Raw genomic sequence first — 16,742 nt, 5'->3', positions numbered from 1 at the left:
ACACACACACACACACACACACACACACACACACACACACACACACACACACACACACACACACACACACACACTTTTGATATACTGCTTTTGCCTCCTGTGCAAACAGCACATTTTGCTTCATTTAGGTGTAGCAATAAGTGCTAAAACCCCCCTACATTTAATTTCATTAAATTCTATGAGTGAGTTTTTATCTTTATTAATAATAACCTAGCAGGACCCACCCCCCCACCCCGACCCCCATAGATAATAGCACAGAGTTTTAGTGTCGGATTAACTTTCCTCACCAAGAAAACATTCAAGGGGAAGTGTTGCTGGTGCGTCGTGACATTTTATTTTGGCTTCCAAACATAGATTTATTGTGAAATACTGCTGATAAAAATACTAAACTGATATTCGCCAGGTCTTCCCTCAAGCAGCCGTTATCCTAATGTGGCTTTGGAATTTAGTAAAAGATGAAATAAGTGAGAAAAAATGTCTGGCTGTGTGATTTCAGGATGACTGTTTATTATCAAGCTCGCAGCTCCGGAGAGATTAATCGGCTCTACTTGGAGAGCAAGTGTCCAAATATTATGAAGGAGATGCTAAGCCTAGTTTAATGAAATATACGGTGACACAAACGTACAGTTTTATATAGACGCTAGGGATCTTTTCGGGCCCACTTATCACACCACGCGTTCCTGAGCCGCTGTGTTCATTTTTATTATAGAATGGCTGAAAAAACGATTTTATTAATCCGACACGAGGTATCCAAAGTGCAAAGGTCAGTCATATGTCAGAATAGGGGCGTCATTATATTTCAGCTTACTACATGTCCATCGAAGTTTGGAAAACAGAAACGCAGTCAGCACACGTTGGAGCAGAGATTTTAGAATTTTCTTTGCTTTTTTAACACTCCTCATAGTTTCTTTCATATATACTGTTATATATATGAACGGCAAATGCCGACTGTTTGTACCTCATTTACCCCACTCAGTCACTCATACGTTTTTCTGTACATCTCTGGAAAACATTCAGTGTTCCTTGAAGGTTTTCTCATTTCTCAGTGTAGAGAAGATCCTGTCAAAGAGCTCTTTGATCCAAGCCTGCGCGACTCCACAGCCATCCCCTCGTAAGCGCAAAACTGACTGCACAAATATCTGCCAGCTGATGAGTAACTAGACAAAAACACGCATCCCCCCCCTCTCTGTTCTTGCTTTGAGTTTGCCATTTTCACACAATTATCGGCTCTCTTTCCAGATTGCATAAACTACAATATTTGTATACCTTAGTTTAAAATTGGTATCAAACCCTCAAAGATACATTTGGTTCCTTATCAGGTGAGAGTTGGGTTATTTGGTTCATCTACTTGTTTAATAGTTAGTCTCAATAATCAGTACTAAAGTAAACTGAGAGTCGAGTTGCACTCATTAACACTGATCTCCTTTCTTGCTTTGTACTTTGAAGTGAGGGGTGTAGTAGCACTGCTGCCAGTTTTAGGTAATTCCTTTTTTTCTGCTCTCTTTATTTCTCTGGAAACATGATAGGTCCAGGGAAAGTGACTCATTGCCTCCCAACACACACACACACACACACACACACACACACACACACACACACACACACACACACACACACACACACACACTGCACATGAGTAACATCCGCACACGTGTGAACCGAGAGAGTAAATTTTGATGTTCTTGTTCACACGTTTTGTTGCCGTCTCCCGTACCCGTATGGAGCCAGCTGCTAGCTCCATAGAGAGCTCAAAGAAAATCATCGCAGGCATCTAATTGCCTGGCAGGCCTCTGCATCTGCTCGGCAGATAGCAGAACTGATGAAGTCACGGAGCAGAGCAGATGTGCGTTTGCCTGTGTATGTGTGTGTTTAACAGCACCCTCTCTGCGTTTAGACACCAGCCATCAATATTGCATGCAGAGTTATTGTTGCAGAGCCTCTCCTGGAGACTGCTAATATCGCATGTATGAGGAAGTGAAATCCGCTCTGCCCCCCAGCTGATTGGTTAAAGGGAATATCTGCAAAAGCTTGATTGGATGGCGTTTGTAACCCTTCCTAGTGCAGTTTGAGCGTGCTCCATGCTATCGTACTGTGTTTGGAGTTTGCAGTGTTAACAGCTGAATAAAGTAAAGGGTGAAAATACTGAAGGGGGCGTTGCAGGAGCTGCAAACATTGAAATATGTTTATGCTTTCCATTGATCATTAAAGTGCTTGAAGATGAGATTTTGTTTTTATTTTCATTTTAATTTTTTCCAGATTGAGGATGGTTATCAACTTGTGTACTGTGACTTGGTATATTTACGAAATCAGAACTGTGACACAGCATTTGTAAAGAAATTGATGGCAGAGATGTAAACGATTAATCCCTCGCTGGATTTACAAAGTATTGCACATTATTAAACGTCAAAATACCTTCACTCGAATTAATTTGGTTTATATGCCTCATATGAAGTCATCAGTTTATCTGTACGCAAACTGCTACAAAAATACCCCTAAAATTTTCACACAAAGTCTCCAAAATATTTCTTCCAAAAGAAAAACAAAAACAGAGATGGAAAACATTTGAAAGAATGTCAATAGTTTTGTCAGTGTCCAGCCTTGCACTACGCAATAATAAAATCCCCACTGAGAAGACATTGGTAACTCTAATTAGCGGGGTGGTGACGGCTACCCAGGGTTGGTTCAAGCAGTTGAATGAAGGACCATTCAGTCAAGGAAAACCACCCTGGTGTGTTATGTAGCAACCAGTCCCATATCGTTAAGCTCTCCCAAAGTGTCAGACTGCAAGGATCACCCCCCCTCCACCCCCTCGGCTGCTTGCTCCACCAAACCCTCGTGGTCGCCAGGGACGACCTTTGGCTGGAGCTGCCAATCACAAAGAGCCATGGCAGCCAGAGGTCTCTGAGAGAGGAGCCTATTGATTTTCCAGTTAGAGCCTAAGTAGTGTGTGCTATAGGACTAACGGACAGCCCAAGCAGGTATGTCATTATCAATGAGTCCAAGGAAAGAGATCCTTTCACTCATTCATATTGGCCTCTCACTGTCTCTCCTTCATACTGTTCCACTCTATTGGTTGGAGCACATCCTGAGATGGTCAATAAATCGCTCAGCCACACTATGGCAACGACTAGTAGAGCGAAGGGTTAGGCTGACCTTTCTCTTTCTAGTCCTTCACTTTCTTTCACTCTTTTGCATTCTGCCCGGTTCTCAGGTGCAGTAATTACAGTAGGTGGAAGGCATGAAGTGTTTCCTTAACAAAGACAGATTTCACAAGCGTGAAATGATTTTCTCTGTCTTTAAATTCCCAACATCCACGGCCAGTTTACTGTCAAGAATCAGGCTCCTTCTTCCCAGCCCACTTTGGATCATTCAGTCATTGGGGAATCCAATAATCTAAATGCTCAATTTAAGTCAAGTTACCGCACAGATTTGGGAACTTGTCAACAAAAATACATATGTGGGAAATCTGGAATTATTTAAGCCAACTATAGGAGATAGGACTATTTCTGTTTGCCCAGTAGGAGGTGAAGCACCCTTGCATGCTGATACTGGGTCTCCAACCACATGGACTGTTGTGTACAGTCCCTCACATCCAGCTGAATAAGGCTATGTCACTGATGATTAATGAACTTGAAGTCTTCAGTAGACATATCGAGACATCGACCCTTCATTCAGAATCTGACCCTTTGCATATATTAAACCTGCAATTATTATTAGACATCTTTGAGATTTTGGCCATTATCTGATTATTGTTTCTTTTGTCAGATGTATTGATTTTACTGTTGGCCCAACACTGGTCCAGACTGAAATATCTCATCAGGTTTTTGTGTTGTTTATTTTACAAACATTCATATCAGGTTTAAACCTCATGACTCTGGTGATGCTTCGACTTTCCTTTAGTGTCACCAACCTGTTCCTTTGATTTATTTTTCATGTTATATTTATAACTTAAAGTTTTAAGTTTTAACCTCCTAACACCCGAACTCTTCCACGACATGCATTTTTAAGAAAAATAAGAGCCACATATGAGGATATTTGTTTAAAATTTTGATAGAACAGTAGCGGTATAATGTCCTCGTAAGTGGATATCAGGCCCAGGTAGAGCAAGATTGAGTATTTTAGTCTACATAACCCAAAATGTGATGTCCACATATGTGGACGCCAGGTCCTAGGAGGTTAAACTATTTTTCTTTCATTGTTTTATTCAGCTTCTGCTATGTTTTCTGTGCTCTTGCAGTGTTTTTCTATTTGCTTGTGCTTTCTGAGGTTGACAGGTAAAATGCACTTGAAATCTCAGAGCCACAATCAGAATGTGTGCTTCCCTTTCTCTCCAAAATCTGTCCAAAACGTCGGTTTGAGAGTAGTGAGAGTAGCATTCATTGCTAAATTACGCTCATTATATGCTCATCATACTAAAATGATAGTTTTTAGCATGTTTACATTAGAATTATACACTGCTTTGCTAAAAAACCTTTTCAGAGCAGCTTGTGTGGCTCCTAGATTTGTAGTCTTGTTTTCAGCATTTTTCTACCAGTGTTATAATCCAATTAAAACACCCAGGTATATTGCACATAATAAAAATTTATCATTCAGCTTGCTTTTTGAATTTTTTTTAGTACAGTCAAAGCATTTTTGTGTTGTTGTTGTTGTAACCCTTGCAATGCGATGTAAAGCGTGACTCCTGTGAAAAACAGGCCGACGATGCATCTGTGCAGCAAATGGTAACCAGGTAGGACAGGTCAGGGAAAGACAATTGCCACATAGGTAATCACGTAAAGAACCATTAGACAGTCTCATCTCACCACATAATGATGACTAATGCCTCCTTGCGCTTACACGCACACACATACACACAAACACACACACACACACAGAGGCAGGCGCTCTAAACAACCTCCTTCACAAACACGCTCAGCCTCTCTCTGTTTGTGACCTGACTTTGGACCTTAACACATCCACAGACCACTGTGGCCATTTTGACCTGGCTCACACTTAACCAAGCATCTCCAGACAAAGAGCTACCCCCTCCTTTTTTTGCACCTGAGCCTAGCCCCTCCATCATGCTCCATCTCTGGGCTTGACTGGACCAGTCAGGGGGCAGGTGCCTCCCCCTCCCCTCCTTTGATTGATCCCCTCTCTCCATCATTTATTCCCTTCGTCTGCCTCTGACACACACGTCAAAGGCAACGCACCAGCCTGATGGATAGGCCTGTTTATGGATGCCAGTCTGCCTGGTAGGCTACTGATATTACAATCAGCACCTGTGTACCTGCTGTTCTCACGAGCCTCTGCTATTCAGTTGAGGTCAGAGAGGCACGCGGCTTTGATTGAAAGATCGATGTCCAGCCATGCTGATTGGAAATTGGCATTGTAAATGTGCTCTCGGTTTGTCAGAAAGCTCTCTGCTGCATATCAAAAGTTAAAACGAGATCCATGGATCATAGAAGCAAGTAGCTATTTATGTTAAGTCTCCATTTTTTTTGGTTACCTTACAAATGCAAAGGTGAAATTGCTTGACATCAACATAACGCATGTTTTTAATTTTCGAAAAAGTCAAGAACAGGTTGCTTTATATGTGCAACCTCATAACACTGATGCACAATCTGTGTAAAGACATCTTGCGTGCCAGAGAGCAGAATGTTAAATTCTTGTACTTCTATTCTCATCATGGTTAATGACCTATTCAGTGTGGTTTAAACGGCACAACCAGAGGGATGCTCTGGAGATTACTCACTCATCCAAGACTCCATTTCTAGTGGAAGAGTAAAGTGGATTTGTGGAATATAATATAGCAACAATACAAAACAATTCAAACACAGTGTTGAATAAAATCAAACCCTAATCGTGAATCAGATTTGGTTTTAACTTGACATCTTCATCAATAAACATGTTTGTTTTACACCACAGATCTTTGATTTTTTTTCAGTGGTTCATGTTAGATCAGCAATCCCCGTCGTTTTTCAGCCTCCATGGTAGAATAAAAAGCTGAAGCTAACTTAAAATTGAACTTGTACGTATGAAACTTCAAGGACCATGACTTAATATTTGTAGATTAAGTGGGTCAGTTTGTTTGTGCAACGCTTATACTTTTTTTGGGGGGGGGGTTCTCCTCTTTGTTGCTATTTTGCTGGTCACCCCTTTGTTTGATGCTACTGCTCATATGTGCATTATTTGCAGATGAAGCTAACATGCATTTTCAGCAGTTCTCTTGCAGACCTAGCTCTACTCTACCCGCCCATTAACACGCTGCATGCAGATCAGATCAGAAACTGCTTTTTATGCTTATCAGGTGCTTGGAGTATTATTCGTAATTGAAGCTTATGATGCCCTGTGAGCTCGTTATGCAAAGAAGAAACCTTAGCTTAAGCGTTGGCTTACAACAGTCAAGTTTCAGTATTTAAACTAGCGTCTAATGCCCTGTGTTCTGAGTCGGCAATGGGATAACACCCCGTGTGCACACGTAATTGAAGACGGTTGTTGATTCAGTTTCTGTCATTCCAAGTGTAGCTGAAAGTGCTTGTCACTGATAAATTTGGAGCACCAATTGAGTCACGTACAAATATTTTAACTCTCCACAACATTTTTCTTTCTCCACTAAAAAGGCCTTTTCTCTTCTTCATCTATCCTTTCGGACAACCCACCCAAAATTCCCCAAGAGGGGTGTACTTTTCACCCTACACCCACTTAAGCTGCTGACAATAGCTGGATTAGAGAAGAATTTATTCAGCAAAGCCTCACACATACCCCCAAAAAAGCCTATCCTTCATTAAATGGCAAAATGGGAGACTGAAGGAAAGCGGGGAGAATGCGATAGGAGCCGGTCGGTGATCTTAACCTGTCTGATGTTTTGCTATGGCAGCTTATAGGAGAGCAGAGGTCCAGCAGCATTTAGTCCTAAAGAGCTCCTGTGCTTTAGTGGAGGCTCCGGGCTGTCTCCCTGATTTTTCCGAGTGTCAGTGAAAAGCGTATACATTCTTTTCCAGCTTTCCCTGATGTGCTAGCATTTACTGATGCGCTTGACAAATCCAGGAGTGTATAGAAGCTCTTTCATGTCCCGTCCATGTCAACAGGTGCTCAGCAATATCAGAAAGGCCTTACATTTAGCCATAGTGCAGGTGTGCATTCTATATGAACTTCTTTGTTACACAATTCTAGTAAATTATCTTAATTTTCTTTGACTTTTTTCATAACATGCTCTAGAGATTCTGTATTTGTTGCACCCAGTTTCACAGCCCTTTTCTCTTCACTTATCCATCCTTTGTTACCCATCACCCTTGAGCCCTTTGTAGCCTCAGTCCAGCCTGCGATGGAGTGAAAAGGAAGCACTGATGTTCAATATATCAGCATAAAATTTCCATTTTATGTTCTTTGCCATTCTTAAAGAAAAACTGTAATCTACTAAAATCCTTAGCAGTCTGGTGTTAAAGGCTTTATATGTCATTTACTAAGGCTTTGACTTATAGTTTCTGTTGGGGCTTGTGTTATGTATATACCTGCTACTGCCATCATAAGTGATAATTAATACCACTTTGGTATCTTATTATATGTTGGGGCACTTCTAAGGCTTTTGTCCTCATAGCTTATGCCCAAGGTAGAATTTTTAATGATTTAATGCACTGAAGTCTTTAATTCACCACCAATTAACCCCAAGACCACTGCAGCATTTCCCTAAATCTACACAAGACTGTTTTTTTTGTCTCCCACTTCAAAAAGGCCAAGGAGGCGAAGATAGAAAAAAGGCTAACCTGTTAGCAAACAGTGAAAAGGGCAGAAAAAAGGGGGGAGTTAATCCTTATTAGGCTAAATTCAGACTAAGTGGCCCCAAAGATCCTTTCAAAGGGAACTTTCTTTCAGGGAGCACAAACTCTTGCTGGGTAACGTTTGGAGTTGAATACTTTGAGTCTTTAGGCTTCATAACCCTACACATGCTGCAAGCTGGGCCTGTTTATTTTGCTTCAGTTCTCACTTTCCAGCACAGCTTCTTAGCTGTGTTTATTTTTTTCTGACCTTGTAGTTTGTTTTACTCCCCTCAAGGCAAATAGAACGTTATGTGTGACCAGTGATTACACATTACACTAGTTACACAGCTGTAGAACAACTGGGATTATCAGTTCGTTTTGGGCTAGCTGTTCCTGCAGCATGATGACAGGATGTCTAATATTCAACACTGACTTTCATATCACTCTTTCTTTTAGATGCTCTCTAGTTTTAATGGATAATATATTTGCTCATTTTTAAATATACCTATTAAGTTTGTGGAAAAAAGTGTGGATACTCTTAACTTGCTTAGATGGGAAGATTGATACCACTCTGTCCTCTGTGGTAAATACGAAGAATAGAAATCAGTCAAATAATACTATTAATTTAACCCAAAGAAACATTAGTTTCGTTAAACTGACTCTTGATTACTTCAGTAGCTAAGTGTTCTATATTATTTGCATATTCAGATGCACTTTCTCTTAAATTCTGTGGAGAACATGGATAAGTTGAGGTAGTGTCATGTTTTTTGCCATTTTGTTAAAGCACTTGCTTTCAAAGCCACAAAGGCTTGAGGACAACTGCTGGAGTGTGAAAGAGGAGTCATGTGGCTGCTCTTAAGGTCACATGATTGAGCGTTCCTGTGTTGAGCATTGCTTTCCTCTTAAAAGCTTTGCCTACTTTATTCCAAATGCAACCTGCAAACACCTACTCGCCAAAAACAAAGCGAAACACAGTTTTAACCTGCAGTGAGTCACGACTAAAGCTTGTGCATGTTTTCGTGAAGCCTTACACTCAAACTGTGCGGATCTGTGTGGCTCTTTCTTTTTCCATCGTGGTACTCTCGGTCCATCAGTCTCCCTTCCTCTATCTTTTTTTTTTTTTTTTTTTTTTTTTTTGCTATCAAACTGTCTCCAGAACAAAATGTGTCTTAAATTACTCCAGAGGGCTCGGGGAGGCTTTGTGTCAACGCTGATGAGGGTCCTGATTGGTCCAGAGGCACATGCAGCCAACAGACCCTTGTTAGTGTGTCGGGGCCCTTTGCTTGCTCGTTAGTCCGATGAACTTGTGTGTGTGTGGGTGGGTGACACGGCCTCGTTTACCAGTGTGGAACAGAGATAGGTGTGTGTGTGTGTGTGTGTGTGTGTGTGTGTGTTGGTCGAAGGGGGCGGGGGTTAAAGCGAACAGGGAGGGTAAAGAACCGAGTAGAGGGGAATATAACTGAACTTACAAGGTGCATACGCAGAAATACTACGAGTATTGAAAAGCCATCAAATGCCGATTTATGTTTCTCTTCATTTTCTTATTTGATGCAGCAGTGAAAAAATAAATAAAAACTCGCTGCAAGTGACTCTGTTCACTGAAACCGTTTATTGCAGATTGCTTGATTCTGTGGTCAGTCGAGTGGAAACAGTCACAAACAGCATGGGACTTGGAAGTCTTTTTAAGACATCTAAGGAATCTGTAGCCTCAGTCCCTTGTTTGCATGCACATTTTTTTCTTCATTTTTTATGAATTCTATTCAAGTTCTTGCAGTATTGCTTGTCCCTCGTCTGCGTTTTGATGTTGATGGATCACCTCTCTTCCTCCCGCTCATTAATTTCATCACCTTATCTCCCACACCACTTCATTTGACCAAAAGGTAATAATAAATCCCTCATCCATTATCCTTTAACTGAGGCACCCATGTGGAAATACTTAATAAGAGGCAACAAATTGAACTTCAATCACCTCTTTTTTTCCCCTTTGAGGATGTATAGTAGATTAAACCGAACATGCAAATATGCTTCCGCCATTCATCAAACACTGTTTATGTGCAATTCTGAAACCTTTATTTCCTAAAACACCACAATTGATATTCAAATGATATTTTATTTGTATTTTTTCACATGTTATGACAAATAAGGATCATTGGTTGCTGGCAGTGGCTTCTCTCCTCTTCAACTCTAGGGTCTTATCAGCCCAAAAACACACACCCACTCAGCCGGCCTGACTGCAAAGGCAGCTGAGAGCCTCATCTATCTTGAACCACGTTGCTGATAGTTGCTCCTCTGCTCTCTTAACTCTTCTTTAATCCAGTACAGTTTCAATTTAATCCATTAGCATCCCTGTGTTTGGCTTTACCTCTGTTTCTAAAGATGCTCTGGTTGGTAAGAGGGGTGGATGCGAGGGGTGATGAAGAGGATTCACTGGCACAGACTGTCTGTGAGATTCAGTGGTGACAGCTTGTGTGTGTGTGTGTGTGTGTGTGTGTGGTTACACACCATAGCCACAGTCACCCGACCCCTCTTCATGTGTCCCTCTTCATTCCGCAGTCTTTTGGGCATCTGACAAAGACAAACGACAGTGCTTCAGAAATGAGCCGCAGCCCGCTGCACAAACAGGTTGAACAAGGAAGATGGAGAGAAGGCAATGCAATCAAGACCGGTTCTTTTGTTTTCTGTTTGGCTGTGTCCTCTCGCGTGACGCTGTGAAATTGATCTCGGAGTGCTCCAAACCTGTGCCCGTGGATATCGTTCCACTTGAAATGAAACCTCAAAGAAACAGCTTCTGTCAACGATCAGCTCCTGATCAATTTGCTGCTGCCGCAATAATAATATATTGTTTCATTATTAATATTATCACTTTAAAACCAGACATTCAATAGATGGTAAACCAGAGATGGTGTAATTAAATTGCGATTCAAGACTGCAATAGTCTGAAATCTCTATTATTTTCCCTTGTGCTGTAACTGTAGCATTCCCGTCTCTTTAAAGCTTCCACTACTATATATTACAGATGAAGCTGATGCACCCATAACTCCAGCATGGACAATAACCTCCACACCAATGTAATTTGTCCAGATGTGGCCAGAACAGCTCGAGCATTACGACACAGATAGTTCGTCATACTCATTGTCACACACTCTGCTTTTTCATCTGCAAGGGAGAGGGCGCTGCCGATCGGGATGATGATCTTTGAGAGCAGCACGCTGTTTACAGCTGAGTTCCAGGAGATCCATCAGTCTAGTGAAATATATCTGGGTGCCTTCACTTGTGTCATATCTTTCTATCAGCTGAGAGTTGGCAGCTTCATTAGTTTATCACTGGGCATCTATGTAAAACCACTCTTTAGTTGTGAATAGTTATACTTCAAGCTTTCACTTATTAAACACCTGAAGACTGGATTCTCTTTTCCGATCTGATGGAAGAACAGAAAAAAATATGTCTTTCCTTCTGTAGTGTTTCGACATGATCAGCTTATTGTCACGTTTGTAAATAGAGGAAACGATGAAAACCAGTAGATTTTGTTTGTCATCAAAATTCAAACATCTCAGCTAGCAAAAGTAATCACAACTTATGTCCCCATTTTGCTGATGAATTAGTAGCCAACAAATCTGAAAGTGCAATTGTTGACCTGGATTTAATATGAGCATGCCTCAGAGAATACTGCACGCATAGTATATCCACTGTTTTAAATGCATTAAAGATTCCGTTGAGCTTATCTTTGTGCTAATTTGATAATAAAATAAATGTTTAGGTTTTTTTCTTTGGGGATTGAACCTTGGTGCTACCCTTTTCTTTGTCTGCTCCTGCTTATTTTTAAAACCATGCCATTCCTTCTTTGGTTCGTTGTACCTGGTGCACAATAAACTTAATGTTGGTGGAAGTAATGAAATCTGTGCCCAACATCTCTAGAGCTGACTGAATACAATGGTTTGTCTTTATAATAATAATAAATATCAAAGCCAAAGTGTAAGGACAGCTCATTTTGTAAGGCTGGTTAGTTTACAAATAGGGAAAAAGCATATTTTTTTTCCCAATGCCAAAAAATTATTTTTTGAATTAAATATGTTGAAGATTAAAAAAAATTCTTTATAAAATTTATCATCAAGATGTTATTGAACTTAATAGCTAATATTGTGTTACACTGTATTTATTTACAACAAACAAACAAAGTCTTGGAAATGGGTTTGGCTTTAGGCTGGCTGTGACTGGTTAAATCATCTGAAGCTGCCTTGAGAGAGATGGGAGGCAGGAGGATGCGGTGCTGGCTAGCTTCTCCAGGCCACTAATCCACATTTAATTGAACTCCAGAGACTTTGAAGTGAGTCTGTGATGCAGGCAGGTCTTATTCCTCAGAGAGACAGCGAGGGAAGCGCTCCTTAGCTGAAGGCCTCAGCTGGTCCTCTTCTCTGTCCCCTTGCCTTTAATGAGCTCCTTCAGCTTAACACTAAGCCCAGCGTGCCGGCTCAAATTTGAATACCTTTGATTAATAAGATGCTGCAAAATCATATCTTAACAACATGAAGTGCTCCTTTTACCTTTCTGCCTTATAACAGCGGGCACCTTTGAAACCAAAAGCAGAGGTTGAAATAAAAACCTAGTTAACAAAGCAGTGCTAAGTAGGTTAGTAGCCAACCTAAGTGCTGGATTAGTATGAGGACAAATCACAGGGGCAGGGCTAAGCATGCGGGTCTGTCAGGAGCTGTGACAGCCATCAGAACAAGTCACTCTGACAGCCACCGCGGTCTCCATGGGGACAGATTAAGCTCAGTTCATCGAAGCATTTTTAAATGTGGAGCTTAGTAACATAATATCGTCTGACCTCCGTGTCAGTTACCTCCGAGGAAATGCAGAGACCAGTTGTAATCAGATGTTTTGCATAAAATAGCTTCTTGTCACAGCAAACTGTCGCTTAATAGATGATCTTTTAGTGAACAGAACATTTCCCACACAGCGTCCGGCTGAATAGCGCCCATTCTCTCGCTAAAGGAATCTCTTTTTCATTGAGGCTGATCAATATAAGACATTAATCGTGCTCTTCGTGCCGTCACACCATCACTGTGAAAAATGAACTAACCCGGCCCTCTGGTCTGTTCGCCTTCCTTCTTCCCTTCTTCCCTTCTCTTCTTCTTTTTTCCTTTTCTTTTAATTTTTAATTTTAATTTCCATTGCTCGCTCTGTTTTCATTATTTAACTGGAATCCACATCTCTCTGGTTTCTCTTTCGTGTTTTCCAGATTCTAGCCTACACAGAAGGTCTTCATGGAAAATGGCTGTTCTCGGAGATTCGTGCCGTCTTTTCCAGACGCTACCTCCTGCAGAATACTGCTTTGGAAGTCTTCATGGCCAACAGGAGTAAGGCATCCCCCATAATTGTCTATGCTTAACTATTTCACCTTCTTATTGAGTATACACACACACCTTTTTTTTTTTTTTTTTTTTAATGAATAATTGTGGAGAAATGGTAATCAAAAGTTGTCATTATTGTGATTTCTAATCTTTAAGAAATAATCCTTGATAACTGTTTGTTGCTTTGTGCCTCTCTGCAGCGGCAGTCATGTTCAACTTCCCAGATGCAGCCACGGTAAAGAAGGTGGTTCACAGTCTTCCTCGTGTTGGCGTGGGTACGAACTTTGGCCTTCCACAGACCAGGTTAGACATGCGCGATTGCTTTGTTGTGTTTGTTGCTGTTGCAGTACAATCTCATGGGGTTAAAAATGGTAACTGGGGAGCAGAAGAGGATTATGGAACATCTATGGTGGTGTTATGTAAATATTTTAAAATTTCAAATAGTTTTTTTTCTTGTTTCTCTCAAAAATGTACACATGGGGTTGGCCACTAATCTCCCTCCCACTCCTTACCCCGCTCCCCCCAGATATAATTGACTTCACACAAACATAGTCCAGTTCATTTATTTATTTCCACCAGAGTGAAGCAAATACTTGCTTGTAAGCCTGCAGGGCACACACCTTCCCCCAGCCCTCTCTCACATCATGCCACTCTGTGTGCACGCATTTCTGGAGCCGATGGTGTTGGTTTTGCACAAATCTTGCACAAAATTCACAGCAAGACAGAGTTTTCAAGACGCTTTGGTGATGGTAAAAATTCAATCTGAGGGGAAAAAATGTGGATAAGATTAAAGATTTGTGATTGGCTCTTTTAATCTGAGGTGTGCCAGAGCCCGTCTGATGGGATTTTTGAGTTGTATTTTGAGAAGATGATATTTTTAATTTTTTTGTAACTTTTCGGTATTAAGCATCACAGAATTTGACATGTGGCAACATAACAGTGAGGGCTGTGTGATAAGTAGAGTGAGGAAGTGCATCCAGTAATGAGTTAGTGTGGGTGTAGGAGAGTTTGTGTGTATAACGCACAGGGTGAGGGCAGGTGAATGTGTGTGCTCGGCTCATTAATCATACTAGTTTGCCGGCCACCTTGCCTCTACGACCTGAGGACGGCTGCTCAGGGCAACCCGGTGCACGTCAGCTCATACAGCCAGCACAGCACAATTTAGCTTCATGTCCAGAGTTACGCACACACACAGATGCACAAATTAAAGCAAAAATCCAATATATGTTCATAATTTAATCTAATCCCTCTGTTTTCAACCATTTTTCCAGTTTTGCATTCCTTCTTTTCTCTCCTTTACTTCTCCATATCTATTTATAATGTCATTTAAAGCAGTTCAAAGGATGTACAGAATTGCTTGGTGACAATATAAAAAATGTGTCAAAGTACACTTGTGTTTGGGAAGTCATGTTTTCACATTCTTTTTCTTTTCTTTTCTTTGGCAAGGCGTAATGACCATAATCTCACACACTGACATTGATTAATTTCATCATTTTCTTTTGTTTTAATTGGATTGGAGGTCATTCGTTTTTGTCCTGCAGCATACATCATTCTTTGAGGCCTCCTGTGTGTGTGTACACATGCACGTAAATATGTGTATTCAACCCAATTTATTGCGCATTTGTCTTCTTAATTAGCAAGACTGTAAGTTCAGTAGATTTTTCATAAAATGACATTTGGATTGCAAAAGTCTAATAAAGCCTGGGGCTTTTTATTCTTGCAGTCTGCTGTTCTTGTGATTTGAACGGCTACAAAAGATTTTAATATCGAGCTTTCCATTTCTTTTTATAGACGCATCTCTCTGGCCACACCTAAGCAGCTGTTCAAGGCATCCAACATGACTCAGCGCTGGCAGCGCCGTGAAATATCCAACTTTGAGTACCTGATGTTTCTGAACACCATCTCTGGTGAGGACACCGCTCAGCACCTGTGCGATGTTATTGCAGGGTGTAACACAGAGGTGCTGTGCACATTTTAGCAGTCTATGATGCTAACTTTTTTTTTTAACAATATTTGTCGCCCCTCTCCCCCGTGCTGTCTCCCCTCCAGGCCGTACCTATAATGACCTAAACCAGTACCCAGTCTTTCCATGGGTCATCACCAACTATGAATCAGAGGAGCTTGACCTCACTCTGCCCAGCAACTTTAGAGATCTGTCTAAGGTAAGAGCGTGGAGACTCCTCCTCTCCCCTGTTTTCACTGTAATGGATCTTTTTTCTTCTTAATTCCCTGAAAAAGTAGGGGGGGCATTAACACACAGATAACTGTGTGTGCATTCTTCCTAAAGTCAGTTTTGTTGCTTTGTAATTGCCATTGATCATAGTTTAGTGAACCTGCTCTTTAATCACCGGTGGCTGATTGCTAGGATTCCACACGTGCAGAGCATTTTTCCCATGAAACGACCCAAGTATTTCAGATGTCTGAGAAGAATTGATAGAATAGTGCAGTTTGAAACTTTTTATGTTACTAGCGTCATGCTATCTATGTTGATGAAGTGATTCTATATGCAGTGATTTGCACAGTTTTCATCAGCTCACAGATATATGAAATTTGAGTAACAATGTGACAAATTTCCCAAAACTGCAAGTGGTATTCATTACATCTAATCTGTATGATTAGTTGTTGACTTTTGCTAGTTCAGGCAATCTTGACCTGCTGCATTTAAAACATATGTAAGCCCCTCATCTTCTCAGTCTGCAGCTCCTAATTTGTGGCTTAGCTATCATTTTCTGGCCATAAATCAAAGTTTCCTAATTGAATTCTTTCAAGTTTGACCTTCCACAACACAGCAGGAAGTGAAGTAATACTCCCTGGTAGCTCCAGGCATCGAGTGATTGGGCTTAAAACAATGAAACCTGCCCTGAAATGCTCCCTGGCACATAAATACACACACTCGCATCGCTAAAGGATTCTCCCCCATAATTGTAGGTAGTCACGCAATTATTTACTCCCATTAACTCCCTCGCTTTTACACGTACATACTCAGATGGAAAAAGGCAAAAAAATAAAAGAGCACACCCCTTAGCTTGCCAGCTAACGTCGGTGGATGAACAGTCCAGCGGTGGGAGGACTCAGGATTAGTTTTAGAGTGGGAAGATTGAGCGAGTGTCAAGCTCCTGGTAGGAAAATGACTGAATAAATCAGCCATGGAAGCAAAAGAAAGCATGTGTTAATGGACAGGGGATCTGTTGGAGCAAATGCTTTTTAGAGGTACGCTGGAGGTCATTTGTTCAGGTGCAGACGTGGAAGTAGTCCTCTAATGAGACAAAGTGGAACATATTGGTCTTCTTTCAAAGATATCGCTCTTTGAATAAAACGATAAGTAAGTAAATTAGAGTCTGCATTGGTTCGGGTGAGATTAGACGATCTAGGAAGTCCAGTTTCACTAATAATGTGTGTTAGCATTTCTTGGAGACTCCAAAAAGTCTTCATAATTTTCTCTCAGTCCTGTTCAAACATGACGGTATACATGTTATACCGTCATGTTATATGTTACTAATACACAGATGGATCCATGGGTGGAAATTAGGGTTCACTGTGTTGGCTGGGTACAGAAAGGAAGAGCCGGTGACCTTCTGGCTCTACTTTTTGAGCCACCATCAACTTGACTTGCTGGCATTTTGCATGTTATTAACTATGTTCAAAAGGACAA

At 41.0% G+C, this 16,742-nt stretch overlaps 1 protein-coding gene across 4 annotated transcripts in view; it reads left to right on the top strand.

Annotated features, from left to right (window-relative positions):
- The window catches only part of lrba (LPS responsive beige-like anchor protein), a 173,092-nt gene that overhangs the window by 111,650 nt on the left and 44,700 nt on the right, over positions 1–16,742 (top strand). For all 4 annotated transcript variants that reach the window (XM_014337700.2, XM_042225997.1, XM_005935051.2 and 1 more), the window contains 4 exons: positions 12,979–13,096; positions 13,291–13,393; positions 14,882–14,997; positions 15,140–15,252. In XM_014337700.2, the coding sequence (XP_014193186.1) occupies positions 12,979–13,096; positions 13,291–13,393; positions 14,882–14,997; positions 15,140–15,252 (450 nt within the window). The remainder of the gene's footprint in view (positions 1–12,978; positions 13,097–13,290; positions 13,394–14,881; positions 14,998–15,139; positions 15,253–16,742) is intronic.

This window comes from Haplochromis burtoni, unplaced genomic scaffold (genome assembly GCF_018398535.1).
Source record: "Haplochromis burtoni strain Fernald_Lab_line unplaced genomic scaffold, NCSU_Asbu1 Contig_191, whole genome shotgun sequence".
Classification (NCBI taxonomy): domain Eukaryota; kingdom Metazoa; phylum Chordata; class Actinopteri; order Cichliformes; family Cichlidae; genus Haplochromis; species Haplochromis burtoni.
This window is presented reverse-complemented; position numbering and strand designations above follow the sequence as displayed.